The 23,653-nt window shown below is 37.2% G+C and overlaps 1 protein-coding gene across 1 annotated transcript in view; it reads right to left on the reverse strand.

Annotated features, from left to right (window-relative positions):
• Nucleotides 1–23,653, reverse strand: part of WDR7 (WD repeat domain 7) — a 280,434-nt gene that overhangs the window by 98,788 nt on the left and 157,993 nt on the right. The window contains exon 22 of the mRNA XM_090285462.1: nt 20,400–20,621. Coding sequence (XP_090141588.1) covers nt 20,400–20,621 — 222 coding nt within the window. The remainder of the gene's footprint in view (nt 1–20,399; nt 20,622–23,653) is intronic.

The following is a 23,653-nucleotide window of genomic DNA, read 5'->3' on the forward strand; positions in this document are numbered from 1 at the left end:
TCTGATAGATCCTATATTTCTCACTAAAAATTAATGAAGTAGTATTCGATGTTCTATGCATAGCTTCGATCAGCCTTCTCTGGGCCCAATCACCTCTGGGAACCAGCCAACCAGAGCGAGTCTCTGGCCTTCAAAGCAAGAAACTGGCGTTGTGGAGGATGATACTCCCCTAACCCCACAGTTTCACCCGCCTGTGGTCAGGAGCACGCCTCTTAGCCCTTTCTGCGCACCAGGAAGCATGCTGTGAGAGGCCTTGCCAAGTGGATTATGGGTTCTGAGGATGCAGATGCACCTCTCCAAAGTAACTGACTTACCGCTTGATCAAAGGCTCGCTTGCACTCAGTTATTTTATGTATTTGCACTGTTCAAGAGTTTCTGAATTTTAATTATTTTTTTAAATATATGAAATCGAAACAATAACATTCTCCAAGATATAACATCTTTAATGTTAACCACCCGTATGGCAAAAAATAAATGTGTCTGGATAACTTAATAATTGCCCCTTCTTTTTAAATAATTCACACAGACTAGGTAAGTTAGTGATCATTACAAGATAAATTGTAAAGTAATTCCCAGGTAGTCTAGCGGAGATTAAAATCATATGAAAAATTACTTGATCTCTTTTCTAATAACCACATGAAGACATTCAGCTGGAACGAGGCGCTGCGGCATGTTAAACCTTTACAGATACGTAGTCTGAGACTAGAAGTATTTTACTTGTCCTTCATAGACACTAAATAGTAAGTTGTGACATGCAGACTACATGAACCACAGGAGAAATAAATCCAAAATTGTTTTATATACAAGAATAAATCCAAAATTGTTTTATATACAGGAAGACAGACAAATACCAACATCCTCAACACAAGCACTCTACATGTTCCCTTCCTGCGCACTTATTTTATTGAAGTTGAGTAAGGAGGGAAAAAAAAAAGATGAGCAAACAAAAGTCACTCTGCTGCCTGTTTCTCAGTCTGGACATCTTTGTTTAAGCTTTGACTTGGCTTAAATGAACGAATTAATATTGACAAAAACATCAACTAAGCTAATGAGTTGTTAGTTAAGGCAATAAACATGTCACATTAGAGTCAGCGCAGTAAAGAGGTAATTAGCCCTGCAAAAGCCCTGCTGATTGGAGCTGTTGAGCTCCTCTGCTCTTAACCTCTGAGTCCATTATCCAGCCCAGGAGCGGTGGCTCTGTTAATGGGACTCGCCAGCCAACAGCCGCTCCGAGGAGCAGCTCAGCCTGCATTCAGAATTCTGGGATCAAAGGAGCGCGGCTGCGCTTACCAGAGAGCCGTCAACAGAGCTCCATGAAAAGCTGAAACAGAGCTCTTCTGGGAATCAATGTTCTTGTCAAACAAAGAGAGGGCAAAGATATTTCCAAAGAATTATTTGAGGGTGTATGTATTTTTTAACAAGCACATACATAGCAATATAGTAAGTAACATACAATGTGACAAAGGACATGTCATTCCCACTACAAAATTCTCTCTCTTCTACAAATAGGGATGCTCTGGTTCTTTCAACATAAAGAGTCAGATCCTATAATATAATGAATTCCCGACTATCTGAGTTATAAAAGCGACCAAGATCACAATTAAAATCACAGTTAAGAATTTATATTCATTAAGACAAAAAATATGCACATGGTATTACACTTTTGAAACATACACTATTTACAAATTATCCTTCAGAGAAACTTGCTCTAGAGGACATGCTTTTTTAAACTTCTCACTAATTTTACTGGTTTGGCTTTAGGACAAACCAAATGAGCATTGTGAAGTCTATGTTGAAAAACACATCAGATGCTTATAGAAAAACCACAAATGGCAGGACAGAATCTATAAGTTAAAACACAACATGTGTGAATAAAACGCCTATTCTCTAGATTAGCAGATCATTCCTGCACTAGAGCAAAAAGACCACATCAAAGAGCACAATTTAAATTTGCATGTTTATAACAACTTCCCCCCAAATTACCAAATGTAAGGGAAGTTTTGACATTGCTTCCAGTACTGTATATGCATATAAATATGTTAATTGATAATAATATATGCATATATGTTAATTGCTGCTACATGATCAGAAAATGTTTATTTTTTATTTGAAAACCTTGTTTTTCTTTTGAGCTTAAAAGCAAATACATCATGAATTCAAGAAAACACTAGACTGACATTCATTTTGCACATTTTAATAGCTTTATTCTATTTTCTTCTACAAAGGAAGACAGTGTCCTGGTCTACTTTGGTTCTTATGCAAGTTTGATGGACAAAGGTCAAATATAAAGTTCTTGCCACTGCTGTGCATGGGCGGTGTGTGTGTGTCTAGGTGTTACAGGAGAGACACAGGACATTTACTATACAGTAAATCAATATGTGCTATCTTTTTTCAGGCTGAGTAATTTTGAAAGGGACAGGAAGCAATTAGCTGCTTCACACCTTATTGTCTAGTGTACAGTTCTAATATATTTTTTATTTTCCTTCAATATAGCTTCTTTTTACTAAATTTGCGAAACACCTATGTGTGACTTAATTTTCATTAGTTAATTCTTTTATATAATCAAATTTAGATGGAAAAGCACTATAAACCAGTTTTCATTTCTAAGAAGAGAAGTAATGCTGCAAACCAAAATAAGAAATACTTTTCTTCTGTTACTCTATTGTCACTGAGAGCTAAGTATAACCTGAAAAAAATATACCGGCATATTACAGTGTTTCTTATGTTATACACAGATCATATAAAAATGTCCAAATACTTCTAAACTGCATAGAAGTAATAAAAAATAAGATCATCAAAATATTTTTTAAGACTTCACATCCATGTATGGATTTAATTTGATATAATTATTTATGTAACTTCATATCTAAGCAGTAAATCACAGAACAATATATTCAATCTTTTTTTCTACCCCAACACACTTGAAGAATATGACGTATTACCAAGCCATGTCTTACTATGACAGGTCGGAAGCAGAGTTCGTGAGTATGATTTGAGAAAGTCCTCTGGGTGATTCATGCCACACCCTGCCCCTGTCCCTTCTCCTTAGGCAGCAAAAGTTGCCCTCCTCTCTCCTGTGCGTGAAAATCCATGAGAGTACCAGAGAGCTATGAAGATCTGGATTCTAATCCCAAACCTCCAACTTGGTAAGAGTTTGACCTTTGGTAACTGAAACTGGCTAATGTATCCCCATCAATGGGATACAATGAGAAGGGGAAGGGACCTATTTCTTGAGCTGACAGGACTATTACATGATATAACATGCACTTCGCCTCACAGGGAGGAAGCTCTTGACATGGTCTCCTCTCTCCATACCCCTGTATAAAATTACACAGAACTTGTTCCTTATTTTCTTCAATCACAGGTATTTATTTGTATATTATACTAAAAATTAAAAAATGGACTTTTGTCCTAGTGGAAAACTACTAGGACTCCAGTCTTTAAAAAAAAAAAGTATCTATCTATCTATCTATCTATCTATCTATCTATCTATATCTATCTATCTATCTATCTATCTATCTAAATATCTATCTATCTATCTATCTATCTATCTATCTATAATATACAGCATTTTAACAAACTGTAAGGAAAAAACGGTAAAATGAAAGGGACGGAAAGAGGGAAGAAAGGAAAATTTTATTTGCTGACTGTCTGGTAGGTGGCAGGTAGTGCTCTGGGGCTTTACATGGGGTATTTTATTTAATTCTAAAAATAGTCCTGTGGGGAATACGGTGTTAGTTTCGAATTTGAAGATGAGGACGACCGCGTCTCAGACACCTCAAATAAGTTATTCTAGATTATACTATTAGCAATGCCTGACTAATTGAAACCCTTGCTTCTGTCCATTATATTACGTATAACACTTATTTAAAAGCGATAGGCTATGTCATGTTCCAGACATACGATGATATATGCAAAGAAAATTTATGTTTAATGTTTCTGTTGAAGGATATCAAGTTGTTTTTCTCTGGTGACCTCAGGAACTGTAAACTGAATTCACGACAATCAAGTAATGGCTGAGTCATTGTAACGCGAACGAAGACTGAAAACCCTAATGGCACAGCTCTTCAAGGATGGCCCAAATTGTCATTTGAATGATCCACATACATTATAATATAAAGTGAAGACAAAGAAAGGCAAACAATACTGTAACTCTGGTTTTCCAGCACTCCTCCTGTTAACTCTGGCCTAAAGTGAGCTAGCAACGCTATTTTTCTTGCTCTCAAAATCTGCAGCGGGTGAATCAAATGTGAAAGCAAGATCAATTCTGTTCTAAGCCAGTAAATACACTTAAGATCAGACCTGTTTTGGTTCATGAATAAAATCTAATTATGCTAGTTTAAATGTTTGTTTATACAACTATATTACACATGCAGGAAAAAGAGAAAATACCTTCACCCACTCCCACTAACAAGAAAGCTTCATGGCTCCTATTAGGGTAAAAAAGCAATTTTAGTCTCACATACCAAACCATCCATATTTATAGCAAAAACTATAGAGCAAAATATCTTCATGCATCATATTTTATAAAAGTCAAGAGCTGGAATGATCCAACCTTCTCATTATGATGGATCAGAAAATGAAGGCTTAGTGAGGTTATGGAGCTTCCTCTAAATTAAAGGTCCAGAAACCAAAGCTCCTCTTTCAAAAACCAGCATTTTTTCCATGGTAACATGAAGCCTCCAAAATAAATGAGGTTTAGAATGACCATCATCATAACTGTCGTGACTACAACCACATCCCCCCGTGCTTGGCTCGTTGTCTGGCACTGAGGAAGCGTTAAAAATGTTTGTGGAATGAACAAATGGATTTGATTCATATTCCACTGTCCATAATTTATCCTTCAAGATCTTGGTTTAGTTCCACTTTATTTACCAAGCTTTGCTGGTCACTCCAACTATCGGTCCCGGAATTTCTGGAGCACATCTTGTTCATAGCATTCAAAGAAATACGTAGGAGGCTTAATTGTTTTGGATAAAGTATTTCTTAGATTTCAGGTTTAATCTGAACTTTAGTTTTCTTTCCCTCAAACTTTGCTTTCACTCCAAGCCGTACTTATCCTTTAATATCCACGAGACTATCTATATGTTTTCTCGTTCTGCTTCTACAAAACTTCATATCAATTTCCTGCATTTGACTATTTGCCCTAATATTTACTTCAACCTACTTCCTCCTTTCCAATTTTCTCACTGTTCTACAAAAAAAAAGAAAAGAAAAAATATCGAAGAAATGGGAAAGTTTTGTAGTTCATCTGAAGATGACCATCCCACAAAGATTCTGGCATTTTGAGGGAAGAAGCTAAAGAAAAGTATATTTGAAAGTGACGTTTCCTCAGTAAGATACTACATTCAAACATGAACTTTCATAGTGACATCATAATCGGAATTGGGAGCAAAAGACTCTGCATACTGGGTTATTTCTGTCTGCTAGGAATGAACTACATTTCTATTCTTGATTTCTGCATGTAGAAGGCAGGAATAACTACTAATCTCTACTTTCCACACAGTCATGTAGTTTAAACATCATACTGTCCCATGTGAAATTATCTCCATATTTTGGATTCAAAAATCCACAAAACACATCAGTACCCCCCAAAGTTAGGCTAATGTGATCAAGTTTGGAATCGATTAAGTGCAAAAACACTTCTAATGAATAGCTTCATCAATAGCTGAGGTTTAAAATATATATATACATATTAAAACTTAGTCTTTGCATTTTCATATTCAAGATATAAGAGTTGTACAAATTTATCAACCCATTAAGTTTATAAACATTACACTACTGTACTTTAAACAGAAAGCTGTGAATTATTACTAAGCATGGTTCAGTGTAAATGAAATCTATTGTGAGCCATGGCAAGGTGAAATCAGTCTAGGTCCCAATCAAACTATTTAAATAAACTCATGTCTGAATAATATGGAAAAAAAAAGACGGCTTATCACCAGTGAGACGGCACTTGAGGTTGACTGAACAACCTAAAATCAACTTCTATTAAAAATGGAAAAACAAATATGTCAACTGGCTGCTATGTTATTAATAGATACTCACCATCCATAGCTCAACTCTCAAAAGAACAAGTATATCTTACCACAAGAATTAAGGTTATTAAAAATAATATCACACTAATTACAATTTCACTCATAGGATTCAAAGACCTCAGTAACCCACCTTTTTAGAAAATATCAGTATATAAAAGTAGCCCAATAGAAAATGCACAATCTCAAAGGTGAATGAGGTACTTTCTAATATCATCTTTGCAGTCGAGGTAGTCATTAAGTATAAAACCAAAGTGCCATCCTAGACACAAATATACAATACTACCGGGACAGTCATGTTGATATTCAAAAGTTAGGCAGCAGAGAGTTTAGAAAGAAAACTCTGCTGTGTTAGGTATACCCGGAAAGCAACCACATAAGCAAATGTCAAAGAAGTGATCTGCAAAGATGTATATAATCTTAGAGATTATATTAAGAGTGAAACATCTGTTGACCAAAATCTTTTTTCTGCCCACGCAGTGTAGAGGGGCACACCTCACACCTGCCACCGCAGTATAGGGCTGAGTCATGTCACTCATTAGCTTCACGTTCCTTAACGTCATTCCTGCCTCTTGTCTGGTTGTGGTTAACTTGGGTTCTGGCTTACAGAATTTGTTTAATGACTCAGTGCTCTTTCAAGTCGTGGCCCAGCCCATACTGTAATATTAGGTTGAACCATGTGAAATGGCTACAACAGGCATACCTCGCTTCACTGCGCTTAGCTTTACTGTGCTTTACAGACGTGTTCTTTACAAAACTGAAGGCAGGCAAGCTCCTCCACCAACACAAAGATTATAACCCACTTTATTGCGGTGGTCCGGCAGTGAACCCATAATATCTCTGAGGTCTTCCTATATTTGACCACTTTGACTTTCAAGAATGCAATGTCATGTGCAAGCTATCCCTTGATATATCATAGTGCTCTACCACATGCATTTCAGAAGAGTCACAAGGGACTTCCATTTACGTGCACTCAGGTGACTATATATATATGTGTGTGTGACTTAAGGGAGGCACTAAATATAAAGACTAACTTTTTAATCTTTTAAATCCATTGAATACGCATATTATATAAATAAATAAATAAATAAATAAATAAATAAATTTATACACACACACACACACACACACACACACATCCACAAAGGCACAATCTACTTTGCAGTTACCAAAATTAACTTGATTGACAACCTATAGGTTCAGCATAATGACTTCTGGGCAAGGAGAACAGCTTGAATGACATACTGCCTATAACTATATAATATTGCTCTACTTTCGGAGCGACCACATCAATATTCTATTTAGGACGGAGCTGCTGTCCAGAACTCTTCTCTTCCCAGAAGCGGACTGTCCTGCCCCACTTCAGCTGCTACAGGAAGCTCTGGGAGGTCACAGGACCGACACTGGAGACATGCTGAGCAGCTGGCTCTGTAAAGTCATGGTCAGTCAGATCCAGTAGAATTTCCAGGGAGCTCAGCCTTAATACATTACTTTCACTTGGCCTGAAATTCTCTTCTAGAGCTTAAAAATTGAGAGTCCTCCACCTTCCAGTAGCGTTCCCCCTTTACACCATTCACGAGGAGACACTGGGAAGTCCTCTGCTTGCCATTTTCATCCTTGCCTAACTCCCAGAATGTTGTCCCAGTGACTGACAACTGCAGCTAAAATGGAGGGCCTGCAACGTCTTACACCAACTCACGGAACTGGGCTGCCTTTTCTATTTTTGAGAAAATGTCTGCTGGCACTGAGGATAAGGGATTACAGGAACTATCTCTTCAGTCTGATAACGTAGCTAGTAGCAGACCCAGAAATCCATAGCAATTAAAAGGCAAATAAAAGTTAAATATAGAATTTGTACAGCTATTGTACATTATAATCAAAGATCTGATCTTGTTAGCAAATCATTAATTATTCTTTATCACTAACATCCCTGTGAAGTAGCAGGGAAGTGATGGGACATTACTAGGCCTTTGGAATTCAAATTTGGGACAATAGCTGCCAACCATCACTTGTCTACCTGTAAATGCAAAGTGGGTGAGTCCGCTGACCACACACAGGCAGAGTTCAGTTTTTTGAGGCCTGGTGCAGTTTCGTTTTAAACCCACTCCTTTCGGTAGCCACACGCTACCCTGCCTAGAGATCTATACAACTCTGGTAAGGATACTTCGCAGAAGGAACAAAAATAGAGAGTGGTTTCTTGGTTAGTCTTTCAAAACATAAAATAATGCTATGATAACTCAATTCAAAAAATATTCATGGAGAATATAATCGGCTCATTATAAAGGACCTAGCAGAGAATGAAATTTTAATGATTTGAAAGTTCTAACTCACTAGATTGTATCTTAGAATTATAATGACATATTTCTTCTAGGCCAGTTATCAATTTATAGTATCTGAGCTCCAAATGTACCATTTCCCCCTTGCTTTGTAACAGTACAGTTGGACTCTGTAAACATCTCTTTTGCCAGCTGGCAGAACGTGAAGCTTTGTCCACGGAGGTCAACAGAGTGATCCTGTAAGGGGAAGGACACTTCCCTGCAAGTGGCTCTGGCTTGCCCAGCCCTGGGGAAATGGCAGATTGCCTCTGTAGACCAGCCTGGACCATCGTGTGCCCTCCAGTTACAGGGGGCTGCATCAGCTCCCCTCCCTCCAGAGCTTCAGGACTAGCTCCACGCTACTCACAGGCAACAGCAGGCCCTTGCCCTTCAGCAGGTTTTCTCATCACCCAGGGGCTGGGTGTTGAAGAGGTCTCATCTTGGAGGAGGGCCTACCCAGTCCTTATTCCTCTGTGATCCACTGGCCTCACCCTGGACAAGTAGCTGATCTTTTGTTACTTCTGAACCCCTGGGAGTCTCTTACCTCTTTTGGTAGTTAACACACATATCTATATTGCTTCACCTATCTGTGTGCATATGGAAAACCTTATACTTCAAGATTCATTCTAACCTGCTCCATTTTCTTATCTGTAACCAGGAAAACCACTTTTAGTGCTTTGGTTGCTGTTATTTTAGACCCTTGAACAGATACTATTTACTATAAAATGGAATAAATAAAAATGTACACATTTGTGTGCCTAATTTTTTTGACTCAACAGCATAAATGTAAAGACTGAATATCTGACTCTGCAACATTTATACCTCGCTCTATGGCAAAGAACCAGAAAATAAAAAATAAACAATACATTCAAAAAATATTTGTAACATATTTCCCTCTGTTTAAAAAGCACTGATAATACAAAAGGAAAGAACTTGATACAGAAAAATCACCACACGGGCAGTGGGCAAAATGGATGAAGCAAGTTAAAAATACAAATTTATAAAATAAAGAAGTCATGAGAATATAATGTACAGCATGGTGCCTATAGGTTAGTAATACTGTATTGCATGTTTGAAAGTTAAGAGAATAGATCTTAAAAGCTTTCATCACAGGGAAAAAAAATAAAAAGTTTGTAACTATGGTGACAGATGTTAACTAGACTCATTGTGGTGATTGTTCTGCAATATATATAAGAAGCAAATCATTATGTTGTGCATCTGAAACTAATATATGTCAATTACACCTCAATAAAAAATAACAATAAACACAAATAGGTAATTCAGAGAAGAATTAAAAGCTGGTAAACACAAGAAAAACTTACCTAAGGAGTTAAAATGCAAATTAAAGAGAACAGATATCATTTTTCACTGATCATATTGGCAGGTGAAAAAATATTATTAACATCCACATATTAAAGATGTAGAGAGAAGCAGAGAGCAGAGGAGCAACTGGTACAACTTGATAAGAGAACACTCTGTTACAGCTATCTAAATTTAAAATACAGATAAACTTTGACATGGGAATTTACTTCTAGAAAGTGACTCAACAAAAGATACATAAAGACATAAACACAAACACACAGAGGTGGCAACTGTAATACTACATCTTTAATAGTAAAAACTGGTAACAAACTATACAAATTATGCTTCAAGGACATGATTTTCTTAAAGTTTAACCTTTTGGGCTTTGCTGAACTTTTTGAATCTGTAAATTTATGTTTTTCACTCAAGTTGGGAAAGTTTTAGCCATTCTTTTTAAAATATTTTTCCTGAGTCATTCTCTGCCTCCTCTTATTTGAGACACCATAAGGCTCTGTGAGAACTTTTGAAATTGACCACAGGATATTGCTGAGAGAAATTAAAGAAATCTAAATAAATAGTGTAATTCACAAATTGGAAGGCTCAATATTGTTAGGACATCAATTTTCCCTAAATTCATCTATAGATTCAAGGCAATTCCAATCAAAATTCCATCAGGCTTCTTTTTAATAAAGACAAATTGACAAGCAGATTCCAATTTTTAAATCAAACTACAAATAACCTAGAATCGTCAAAGCAATTTTAACAGAAGAACTAAGTTGGAGGACTTATGCTACTGAGTGTCAGTACTCACTCTAAAGTTAATGTCATAAAGACAGTGTGGCCTTAGTGAATGGACATACAGATTAATGGAAGAGAGGAGAGGGTCCAGAAATAGACCCAAACATCTAGGATCAACTGATTTTCAAAACAAGCAATTTAGTGGGGGCAAAATAGAAAACTGCTTTCAACAAGTGTTGCTGGAACAACCAAATTTCTGTGTGTGTGTATATATATGTATATGTTTAAGGGGTCTTTCAAAAAATGATTTCTATATTTTCTATTTTGTTCCCTAGCATACAGAAAAACTACTGATCTTTGAGTACTTATCTTCCTGATTAATCATCTGGATACCCCTGTGTGATATGATCTACCTTAGGTTTTAAAAGCATCACTACCATGGCTAGTATGTTAAAAAAAAAAACAAAAAAAAACACTATAAGAGAGAGAACAGTAGAAGCTGGATGGCTTGGCAGTAACTCAGTGAGAAATGAAGGTAGCCAGCCAGGGTGAGAATAGTAAAGGTGAAAAGAGGTACCTGATTTTTTTAATATATTTTGAGAGCAGTAAGATTTCCTGATGGATCAGATATTGTGTGAGAAATAAGGAATATCTCTTAAGAGCCTGGAAAGAAAGAAAGAATGATCCTCAGCTGTGAGGGGGAGGCCACGAGTAGGGCAGGCTTACATGGGAAAGCCAAGAATGTCAATGTCATTGAGTTTTTGAAGGCTGAATAATTTCTGGCTTCCAGATTTTGGGGGTTTTGTTTTGAGAATATAGCTCTGTCTTTGGCAGTTTCTCTTTGCAGATAAAATGTGATGCCAAAACTCCAAGTTCTAAAACCCTCCAAAGGCAGGACTTCTGCACTGGAAGAAGTGTTAAATGCTCGGCAGTCCCTGAGCCGTCTGTACGGAGCTCCAGGGCACTACAGAAAATAATCTGAAAGCTGAAAGTATATGGATAGAGCTCTACATTCATTGCTTTCATACAAGCATTCAGGTCCTCTAGTGAACTTGGGCTCGAAGCTTTCACTTGTATTGGCTAGCACTGAGAAGTCCACTAGCACTTACTGCGTGATCAAGAGACCGAAGTGTAAAGAGATTAAAATAATAATAATAATAATAATAATAATAATAATAACAATAATAAAGACTTAGATACTCTTGCAACAGAGTTTTGAAAATTGTGTTTTCTAAGGAAGGGAATTCCCATGTCAGGGAATCTACAACCAAGTTCACAAAACATTTTAGTTCACCTCTTACTGAAAGACTCTAAGAGAACCATCAAAGGTTCTGCAGCTTTCTCAAGAAATTGGACTAGATGTTCTCTATTGTTTCCTTGTGATATAAAATTTTCTGAACTTACAGAATTAAATGTGTTAATCAGAGTGACCCTGGAGCACACATACATTAAGACACATGGTACAGCACAGCGAATACAGTCAATACTGTAATAACTATGGTGCCGCAGGTTTGATTCCCAGTCAGGGCACATGCCTGGGTTGCAGGTCAGGTGCCCAGTTGGGAGCGTGCAGGAAGCAACCAATTGTTGTATCTCTAGCACACTGATGTTTCTCTTCCTCTCTTTTTCCTTCCCTTCCCCTCTCCATAAAAATAAGTACAATATATATATATATTTTTAATTAAAAACAGGAATGTCCTATGGAAAAAAAGGTGGTGGAGGGGCGTTTGGGATTTGCCACTGGTAATACAATGCTAAAATTTGTCACTGAATCTACTACACTCAGGCAGCCTAGTAACAAGAAATCAAGAAAATTAAAAATTGAACTAAAATTGAAAACAGAATCAAGGTACATACATTAGATGGATGGCAGGGTCTTATACCAATGTTTCATCATATTCTAGACCAAAAAAGATTGGTATAATGACTTCATACTAGATTTCTATAAGATACAGATTGCAAACAACCACAGATATTATATTTAGCTACTGAGCTAAACTCAACGTAACACAAGTCCATGAAGCTGAATAATGTACAAAATACATTATGGAGAAACAACTGTAGCCTAGGAAGCTGGGATGAGGGGTCTATAAGGAGGGACAGCAGGAACATATTTAAAGACGCTCAGCTTCAAACATATGGCATAGCTGTGGACTACTGGAACCTACCTACCAAGGCAGCCAGAACAACTGGTGTAGAGCAAGCAAATAAGATAAGCAGGTTCAAGGGGCAGCAATAAACACAAGCATTCTATAGTTAGGATAAGGATAAATCACATTAATAATTGCAGAGAACCTTGCAATTTTAGATGGAAGTGGCCTTAGAAATAACCTTGTCCAATTTGCTTGTTTTATGGACGAGAGGAACCTAAAACCCGTAAGTGTAGTGAATTAACAACAACAAAAAAAAATGATTACAAATTAAAGTTATTTTTGGAGAACAAGGATGGGATTACATCACCAAACAGGGTCTATAATGCAAGTGTCAGACCTCTGTTAAAAATGATAAAGCTGTTCTACAACATAAATTATTTACAAGTAAAAAACAAGAGTAAAAATTTCCATTTGATCTGAGCTTTGCATGTCGATTTGGTTAAGATGAGAAACAAGGTAAGAAACATACAGAAGTTCATCCAGTTACAAATAAATGATTACAAAAAACTTGGTGTTTTCGTACACTTTTACATAAATTCTGTAGGAACTAATGTACTTTACCGCAAACAGTGGGAATGAGTATGTGTCAGAGAAAAGAATGTCCTGGGCTTTGGGGGGAAAGTGCATCTGGATCCAAATCTCTCACAGGACAGATAATCTTAAGGAAGTTACTTAATTTTTATATCAGTTCACTCACATATAAATTATTAATAGCAATACCTGCCTCCTAAGGTTCTTAGGAATATTTTTTAAAGTAACATAAATATATAAATCTCTTATTAGATAACAGTGCTTTAAAAAGAGCTATTTCCATTCTAAATTCTTCTATAGACATTTCTAGTAACAATAACAACTACTAACATTCAACAAACACTTGTATGTCACGCACTTTCTAAATGTTTTATTCACACTGATTTACTTAATCCTCACAATAATTCTATGAGGTAGGTGTTATCCTTATTCCCATTTTTATTGTAATTAAGGAAACTGAGCCACCAAACATTGAGGTCACACAGTCACTTTGTGGTGATGTCAGGACTGAAGCCCACGCAGTCCAGAACACATTGGAACCGAATCACACTCATACTTGCACACTGTCCCCCCGCTGTTTGCTGCCTGAGGGACATGTGACTGGTCATACAAGTATCAGCCTGAAAGGCTGTCAGGTTGAGAACTGAAGCTTTGTTCGACAACCAAGACATTTTTTTCCTTGAACGACTTGGTCGAGAAACGAATTGTTCGAGGTGGCAGGTGTTCGAGAACTGAGGCTTGACTGTAATGAAATTCCAGGAAAAAGGTTGAGCTACGTAAAGAACTATCTCTGAGAGTAATATAAATGTTACTTATTCACTCTGATTAGTTCCCATTATCCCTTCCATTTTAAAATACAGAGAAAAATACAGTTTTTACATTAAGGTAGTTGAATGGCAGGAACTACCATACAATACTTAATTAAAATATTGGAAGGATTCCATATTATACTGGGTTTCTCTACTCTGGCTACAAATGAAAATTGCATATGAATCCTTAAAAATAACACAGATGCCTATACACCACCCACTACTTTCTGAATACGAACTATAGGGTAATGCTCACGTATTTTTAAAGCACTCTACAGAAGATCTTAGTGCCAGGCCAGAGTGAAGAACTACAGTTCTAAACCCAGAAGCTGCAATGGCAATGCAGGTCAAGTGGCACCTGCAAGCGGCTGATTTCCAGAGTGATTTCCAAAGTTACAAGTGGGCAGTGGAGCTGAAGAGACGGAAGCTGGGCCAGTGCAGTGAGAAGAATGAATGAATGAGGTGGACGGTGGAGGAAGAAGCCAGAGATTTTGGAAGGCAGGGCTACCTCCCGGCGCCACAACACCCAGGTTAGAAAAATAAGGCAAAGCAAAGAGAAAGGCAATCTCTACGGCCACAGCAGCAGCTCAGCCACACAATCCGATGACTTATTTGTAAAGCTGTGAAAATATACACTCTTTGTCATTGCTTATCCTTGCAAAGAGAAAGATGCTTTCCTCCATATTGTTGGTACTTAAAAAAAAAAAATCTTGTGACTACCGTTAGTTTTGCTACTAATTGCAGTTCAGCGACTTTGTCCTAATCTTGCTGATAAAACATTTGAGATTTGGTTTCACTTTCTTACCTTAAAATTTAGGAAATAAATTCATCGTGAAATCACCCTCAAACAATATTAACATATCCATTAAATAAAATACGCATGGTTAGGAAGTGTGCAGAGCATTTGGAGGATCCTTTTCACAACAGCAGACGACAGCAAAATGAAGTCCAAAAAGTGCCACATAAAACTCCAAATACAACTTTTCAAAGAATTAAAATATTCCTTAGGAAACATCTAACTGAGACTTTCATTTGATGGTATAATTGAACTAATAAAGAGAGACATAACTAGTATAGTTTTTAGAAATCATAGTAATAGATAAGCAATTTATTCTAACAAACCCTTGGAGTTCTTTATCCATTTTTATTTTAATGATGACTTACTGAGAATTGAATGGAATCTGTGGATCCTTTTCCATAAACAGAAACATAAATGCATATAAAGAGAGCATTGTCCATTAATATCATTGAGGCCATACACCTCGGCTAGATTCAGAAGAACCCTGACATTATAATATTTCTAAAGGCTCACTGTGGGGAAAAATTCATTTTCTCTCATCTAAATACTTCACACCACAGATACAAGCCATTTCACAAGGACAGAGATGTGGACTTGGCACACATTTGTATCTCCACACACCAGCACATCCCTAAAGGAATGACTCAATAGATGTCCAAAGGTGACCTTGTACTTGCTGACTTGACCCCTATTCGTTCAGCACCGCTTCTGAATCTTTCTTGTTTGTAACACAAGAAGACCGTGTGAAATGGTGAAAATACACTGATTTAGAGCTGGAAGATGGGTGTTCAAGTCCATGCTTGATACTTTTTAGCAGTATGACCTTAAAAACATTTAACCTGTGCCCTCAATTTACTGTCTAAATTTAATCCGATTTCATAGCTCTAGTGAGTATGGGCAAAGCTCCAGTTTTCTCATCTGATAAATGGGAATAGTAATAGTATCTGATAGAATTAGAAGATTACATAAGATCATACAGGCGAAGTACATAGCAAAATGCCTGGCACAGAGTAAGTGCTCAGTAACTAGCTATTAATGTGCCCTGTATCACGATAGGTGTGGACAAAATATCTGTCTTGCAGGGCAATAAGAGATATGTATGAAGTTGGAATAAAAAGCATGCTAAGCCAACGGCAGTCCCCCTTTCCACTTCTGCTGGCACACATAAATTGTAACATGCTGAACGGAAGGAAGCTGGCGAGGCTGCCCGTCTCCTCCCCTCCTCGACTGAAGAACTCACTCCCCACGCTCAGGGGGGGTGCTAGTGGCTGATAAATCTCAGCCGAGTCCCCTTTGGGTCTGCCTCACACTGAAGAGAGCTGCCTCACTCAAGATCACACCCCTTCTCAGGGCACCAAGGACTTGATTCCAGTGACTGACTGACTCGAGGACATCAAGGCCAAGCCCTCGGTCCTCATTCAGGACTAGTCTGAAGGGCCATCCCGGCGCCAGAGATCCCTGAGGTGGGCTGAAGCTTTCTAGGCGATTGAAATGCAATTCAGCTTCTCCCCTGCCCAGTCCTGCTTCTTTCGCTCCCTCAAGGTATTGATCCCAGAATACGCCTGCATACAAATCTGTCTCCGCATCTGCCGCCCAGGGAAAAGACTTATGACACCTGCCCAGAGTCAAAAAGCTAATGAGAGATCAAAATGGGATTTACTACAGATGTGCCAGCATAATTCCACAATTATAAACTGGGCAGAAGAGACCAAATGAAAGAATGGACCAAAGGCCCTATAAGGTTATATTATAAATTAATACCCTAAAAATAGTCTACAAATGCCTTATTTTGTGGCTCCAAATAAAAATGAAGAATCTCTGCTGAAGTTGGGCCGATGTGAATGAAACCAGAGAGCATCCATCCCTACGTGGAGAGGAAAATGGGAAGGTTATGAAGCAGGTGAATTTCCTGGGATGCTTTTTATTTCACTGCAGAAGCAGAGATGAACTAGACAAAAGAGCTGTAAAAAGAGAATAGTTCCGGCCTTTTATTGTATATCAGAGGGAACTGTGACCCAGAGGGACACTCGCGTACCGAGGGTACAAGGTAATAGAGTGGTCTAGTCTAGGCCTCTTAACTGCCGGAGTCCTTCAGCTTTGTCTTCAACACGTGATTCTGACATTTTATGTAAAGTGTAACACCCAGAAAAGATACACATATGTTCAAATCTATGTATAAAATGTATTTTTAAACTAAAGGCAACTTCTGGATTACGCATCAGTATCACTCTTCCCTCCCATCAGTGTGGGTAACTGGGATTTGACTAGATTAAGAGTTTTCACAGAATGGCTTTATGAGGAAGTTATAATTTATTATCTATACCTCCAACTACATTAGCAATTAAAGCTCATCAAATATTGTAACTTAATGGCCTTATCTCAAAACGAGGATAATAATAATTATCTCATTCAATAGAACATCATAAAGACTAAATATTTAATGGTACCAATCTATCCTAAATGCTACATAAACAAACAACATGGTATCACACACAGCCCTTTCTAGCAGGGTAACATTGTAACTGGTTAGTTTTACACATAACTGATTGAAAAGAGCCCAAGGAAGACACAAAATATTTAGACTTGTTCCAATCAGGAGAGCAAGATTTAAACTGATAGTTATAAATTTAATAAAAAATGTTTCAATCCAAATAAGAAAGGCCTTGAAAAATCCCTGCGGCAGGCAAGTTTACCACCAAGGAATATAAGATCTTTAAGGAAAAAACAGTGTAATGAAAGGGAAGTTAAAAGCAAACTATGATTACCTCTATAATATTTTATAATTATTAAAATAAAATAGGAAAATATCAAAGTCATTTTTACACATTTTAAATTGATTCTAACAGGTACCAACTATATCATTCACTTTTACGTACTATTTCTTGCTTGGCAGAAACCTCTTAGAATCTCTCTGTCTTTTGGTTCAGTGTAATAATCATAAATATAATTTGCTAAGATGCATTACCACATCTAGTCTTTTACCCAAAATGCTCAAAGAATAAATTTGGTTCTACAACACTTAAGTACTGAAAGTGTTTGGGGATATTTTATCAGCCCTGCTGGGGAGATCTGAGGGGGCACCATGCAAAAGCCCCTCCCATAGCTCAGCTTGGCTCAGGATTTCCCTCATGTCTGAGACAGGCGTTAGTACTAAGACGTTGCGATTCTTTCATCAATTCCCAAGGCTTCTTTCAAAAATCTATTTCTACTTTGCCATAGCATTTTAATTCCCCCTTTTCTCCTAAATTGTTTCCTCCTTTTCTAGTCACAGTAGTTATAATTTGCAGATAAAATTAATGTAGTTAAAAGAAAAGACATTCAGAAGCAAGCACACGAATATCAGAATTTTATATAAAGATAAATTGTGGTAAGAAAAGGGATAACAGTACTGGCCAAGGTAACTAAGACAATGTGGTAGAAACTAATCTGCCTAGCAACCAGCCAATGGTGTGGGTGGAATCACTCACCAATTCATTAATTTATGATGTTTCTGTATTTATATACAGATACTTGCACTTAGCTATGGGAAAATTCCAGAGAAAAGCATTTATATTCACTGTCCTTGCAGGAAAATACAAAATACAAAAGAATGTTATTGAGAAATTACATAAAATATGTTGGACTAAATCAGTGGTCATCAAAATAAGTAACTCCCTTCAAATGGGAACATCTTAAGACATTTCAAGAAAACACAAATAGTTTTAAGACAGTTAGTTTAAAGGAATTAATTTCTGGATGCTAAATAAGCAAACGACCACCTTCCCTAAAACTGGCAGCGTAGAAATTATCTCTCTTCGAGAAAAACAATCAGATGTAAGATTTCTGACTACTAAAGGAAAGTTTGTCATGTATTTTTAAAAAATGGATAATAATGGATATCAAATAGTTATGGTAAACTTTCTGTTGATTATATTAAAAAGAACAATAGCTTAATTTTAAATGTCAATAATCACACTATCCCCCACATTCTGTCATTTACAAATGTTTAAACTTAAAAAGTTTTAGCTGTCTACGTACAAATGTGCAAGGGATTAGAAATTTCTTGATACTCACAGAGAAAGGGTGAGCAGAAGTCTGAAAGCCATCAGACTAAATAAACATGTTCAAGTTTCACAAACCTCTCACTTTCTAATGCCAAGATGGTGAATAGGGAACTCCATCTGTAGGTCCTAGACTGTCCAGAGTGACACGGAGAGGCGGGCCTAATTGAGGAGCCCTTCCTAGGGTGGGGAAAGTTGAGCAGGTCTCATGAACGGACAGTAGGGAGCGTGTGCAGCTGAGAGGTAGGAGCCCGAGGAGCGGGCCAGCGTGGCAGAGGCAGAGGGACAAGCCCGGTGGAAAATGGAAATGGCAGGGGTTTTCTGATCACAAGGGGCTTGTGTTCAAATTCAAGTTGTACTACTTATTGGCTGAGTCACTTTGAAGAAGTTAGTTTCTATTTTGAAGGTCAAATGAGGGGACAGAAAAGAAGTGCTTTTTAAATCATAAAGTGATAACACAGGCTAGTCATTAAGTCCTTTTCCACTCGGAACCACTGAACAGAGGCAGTTTGCATCATGGTCAAAAGCATGAGCTTTGGAACGAACAGACTGTGCTCGGCCAAAAACTGCCATTTCCTAGAGGGATGAACTCGGCCAGGTTGACCCACCTTTCTGGGCCCTCTCTGTGCCCCACTAGCCTCATCCTGTAAAACGGAGATAATTGAGATCCCCACTTTAAAAGGTGATTATGAGGACTGAGTGAGTTAATGCATATAAAGAGCGCTAAGTCTATAACAGGACTTTAATAATAAAAGCCTCTCTAGAAAATAGTAATAATAATAATAATAAGAAGAAGAAGAAAAGCCTCTAATATAGCTCGGTTTCACAGTAAAAAATATGTGACAATGATCCAATGAAGTTTTCTGCTATTAGAGTTACCAAAGTAACATAGTATATTTTTTCCCCTTGCTTTTAGCCAAAAAACCCAAGAGAACACATTGCAATTTGTTCTACAAAGAGTATCTTGTCATGTATCAATATTCAGTAGGATTATGTTTGGTCCTTAAGATAACACAATGTTATAAATGATCTGGCAATATGGTAGAAACATTCTGACCTTATGTAAAGGAGTTCCGACACACAAGTACCAAAAGACATCGTTATAAAATACCCTTACCTATTATTAACATACCGACTACAGAACCAAAGCAACATGGCACAAGCCCTCCGAGCTCTGACTGTAAATTTTCATCATTTTAAAACTGGTATTGGAATATTTTTAAAATTAGAGGTAATTCACAAATCCTCATTCATACTCTTCAAAATATACAAATTTTTTTAAAGAAAAAATTGGTGGTTCACCTCCACCTCTGACTTTTCAAATCACGTTCTGGACAAGTGGTATAGTTTTTCAGAAATTATTTTATAAGTTAAAAGTTTTAACTTAAAGCTAGCTTTCACAAGTTTTGGCTAAAATCTTGACCAAACTGTGAAAACACCAATCTCAGAAATGTGTTATTTTAGGACAAGCATTTAAAAAACCACATTTTCACTTTTAAAAAGAAGTTCGGGTAACCATGACACAGGGTAACATGCCAAACAGACGACTACTTTGTACCTTGATTTAAGTGTACTATTTGAGTTGAAACTCGGGATATGTTCAATATTCTTGGATTTTGTTAACAAATAATATGCATTGAGAAGGAACACATCAGCATTAGGGATTTTAAAACTTACACGTATGTCTGGCCAATGAGTAGTTGGATCCACCACTAGTCAAACCGAATCCCTCAGGAATTTGACTAGAGCTTCGAGGTCTGGTCAACAGTTTAGGAGGTTCAATTTCAGCACCAAACTCAGCTCCTATGACTCCCAGTAAAACAATAGCAGTAGCTTGTTTCCTTCTTTCCTCATAAGATGTGGAAATTTTTTTCATTTGTGGGGCAGTTGATAAGCAACCTGAAAATCAAAACATGAGAATATAAATTAAAAGAACATCAATACAGAATAGACATGTGATTAGAAAAACACTTAAGATTGCTCACTCAGGAAAGAACAGTCTTTTCAAAAACCGACACTGGGACATCTGGTTGTCCCCATACAAGGGAATGTGCTTGGACTTCGACCTCTCACCTTGCAAAACATTCAACTCAGAGTGGATCACAGCCCTACATATAAGAGCTAAAACTGAAGAACTTGCAGAAGCAAACAGATGCTTATCTGCATGATCTTCAGTCAGGCAACGATTTCTTAGATATAATACCAAAAGCGCAAGTAATTTTAAAATATTTTTTAACTGGACTTCATCAATATTAAAAATATTTACAGTTCAAATGACAATATCAAGAAAGTAAAGACAACCCACAGCCTGAGAGAAAATACTGTCAATCATATATCTAATAAGGGATTAGATCCATAGTACATCTTAAAACTGAATAATAAAGAAAATCCAACTTTTAAAACGGGCAAAGAATTTGAATAGATAATTCTTCAAAGATGTATGAATGGCCAATATGCACATTAAAAGATGCTTAACATCACTGGTCATTAGGGCAATGTAAATCAAAAGCACAGTGAGACACCACTTCATACCCACTGGGGTGGTTGTGATGAACAGGACAGACAACAGACAACACTGCTGAGCGCTGGTGGTAACGGAAAATGGTATAACTACTTTGGAGAGTAGTTTGGCAGTTCCTCCAAAAGTTAAACATAGTTACCATATGGCCCAACAACTGCACTCCTGGTATCTACCCAAGAGAAATGAAAACAACTTACATAGAACAACTTGTACCTGAATGTTCACAGCAGCATTATTCATAATAGCCAAGAAAACAACTCAAATGTCCACCAGTGGATGAATGGATAAACAAAATGTGGTATATCCATTCCATAAGATATTATTCAGTAATAAAAACCAATGTGAATGACTTTAAAAAGATTATTCTAAGGAAAAGGCTCGTAAGCCACACATTGTATGATTCTGTTTACATAAAATATCCAGAATAGGGAAATCTACAGAGATAGAAAGTAGATCAGCGATTGCCTACAGGTGGGACAGGAGTGAAATGGTTAATGATTGTTAATGAGTACTAGGTTTTTGAGATGACAAAAATGTTATAAAATCAGATTATGTTTATATCTGCGTAACTGCAAATATACTAAGAATCACTGAGTTCTACATTTTGAAAGGATGGGTTTTATAAAATATAAAATTCACCTCAATGTTTCTTTTTACAAAAGATCGCTCATCAATTCATGTATAATATTAATATGACAAACATTTATTGAACAGCTATTTTGGGGCCAGGGAATTGCAGACATAAAAATAAATAGTCCAGGTTCTCAAGAAGCTCACTAGTACATGAAAAATGGAGAATCCGTTCACAAAGGAAGAAACGCTGAATTTAAGACTTAAAGGGTAAGAAGGGGTTTTCTAGGGACTAGAAGGGATGGGCAGTACAAGATGGATCAGAACACGCAAGCAAGCATTTGAAGAAGTACCTGTGTCTCAGGAGTTTCCCCTCCAGAATCAGAGGGCAGGGGATGAAGGTATAGAGGAGGAACAGGGTAAAAAAGGGAATATTTTTAATTATAAATTCATTTTTTGTAATAGTTACTATTTAATTTTGTTTCTTGCTGAGTCACTTCTGACAACTTACAATTTAAAAATAAATACCTATTTCATCCAGGTTTTTTAATTTATTGGTGTGAAGTTATTTTCACTATTCTCTATAATTTAAAAACTCTGTTACTCTGGCCGGGTGTGCAGTTGGTTAGAGTGTTGTCCTGATATGCCAAGGTTGCGGGTTCAATCCCCAGTCATGGCACATATATGAATCGACCAATGAATGCATAAATAAATGGAACAAGAGATTGATGTTTCTCTCTCTCCTTTCTCTCTCCCCACAAACATCCTCTCAATTATGTAAGTTCCTATAATCCCTTTAAATAGTTTATTTGTGCCTTCTCTATTATTATTTTTCACGCTTTTCTTAATCACGGTTTTGCTAGAAATGTATACTTTATCAGATTAAAAAACACTTTGGTTTTGATCTTATTATTTTACTGCTTTCTATTTCACTAATTTCTGCTGTTGTTTTTCCACTTCCTATAGGTTTCATCTCTATTCTCTCTTTTTGTTTTGTTTTTAGGTTACCACATTGAACCCAACCCGGTTTCATTATTTTGTTATGGTAAACATTGCCAATCACACAGTTAATGTCCCTTTTTCCTTTTCTCCTTTAATAATACAACCTCGATTTTAACCAAGTAACAATGTACTCACATCTTTTCAATGTCCTTCCAAGAACTGAGGAAGCCACAGCGCAGCTCCTGGCTTTAAGTTCTACTAACGGCGTATTTTAAGTCCTCTCTGCTCACAGGAGCCAAAAGCCTGCTTCTAGAAGCAGCTAATGGTTTCAGCCCAAATTCTTGCCTCGCCATTCCAATCCCTGTCCACAGAGGTATCTATCTTTTCTGAGCCTGGTTACACCTCTTTGATTTTCTGTTTGCTTATTTTATTCATTATAGCTATATATTTGGTACAGAGGGATTTAAAAAGTGAACTTCTAGAGCTGGCTTGATTGGAGCCAGCTCTCTGCTCTTTCTAATATTAATCCATCCAGCTTTTCTGGCCTTTTTCAGTACATTGCTCAATACATTAATTAAATCAATACAAAAAAAGGGGAGGGGGTAGCCCTCAGAGTTCAGTATGCCAATCATGTAATTAGCAGCACAGTTTCTGAATATTTTTAGATGTTCTGTTTTAATTTTTCTCCTGTCCTTCTGCTTTCTCTCTCTACACCCCTGGAGGTAAGGCAGCTGAATAACAAGAGGGTGGCTAGGGGGCGGGCGGCACCAAACCATGGGCGGCCTTTGTATGGCGAGCTGAAGACTTTAACCTTCGATTAAAAAGCCACCGAACAATCCTGGATAAAGAAGTGATGTCAGATTCATTCATTGTTAGAAAGGTCAGGAGACTAGCAGTA

This window comes from Furipterus horrens, unplaced genomic scaffold (genome assembly GCF_987537825.1).
Source record: "Furipterus horrens unplaced genomic scaffold, mFurHor1.1.pri manual_scaffold_8, whole genome shotgun sequence".
Taxonomy (NCBI): Eukaryota; Metazoa; Chordata; class Mammalia; order Chiroptera; family Furipteridae; genus Furipterus; species Furipterus horrens.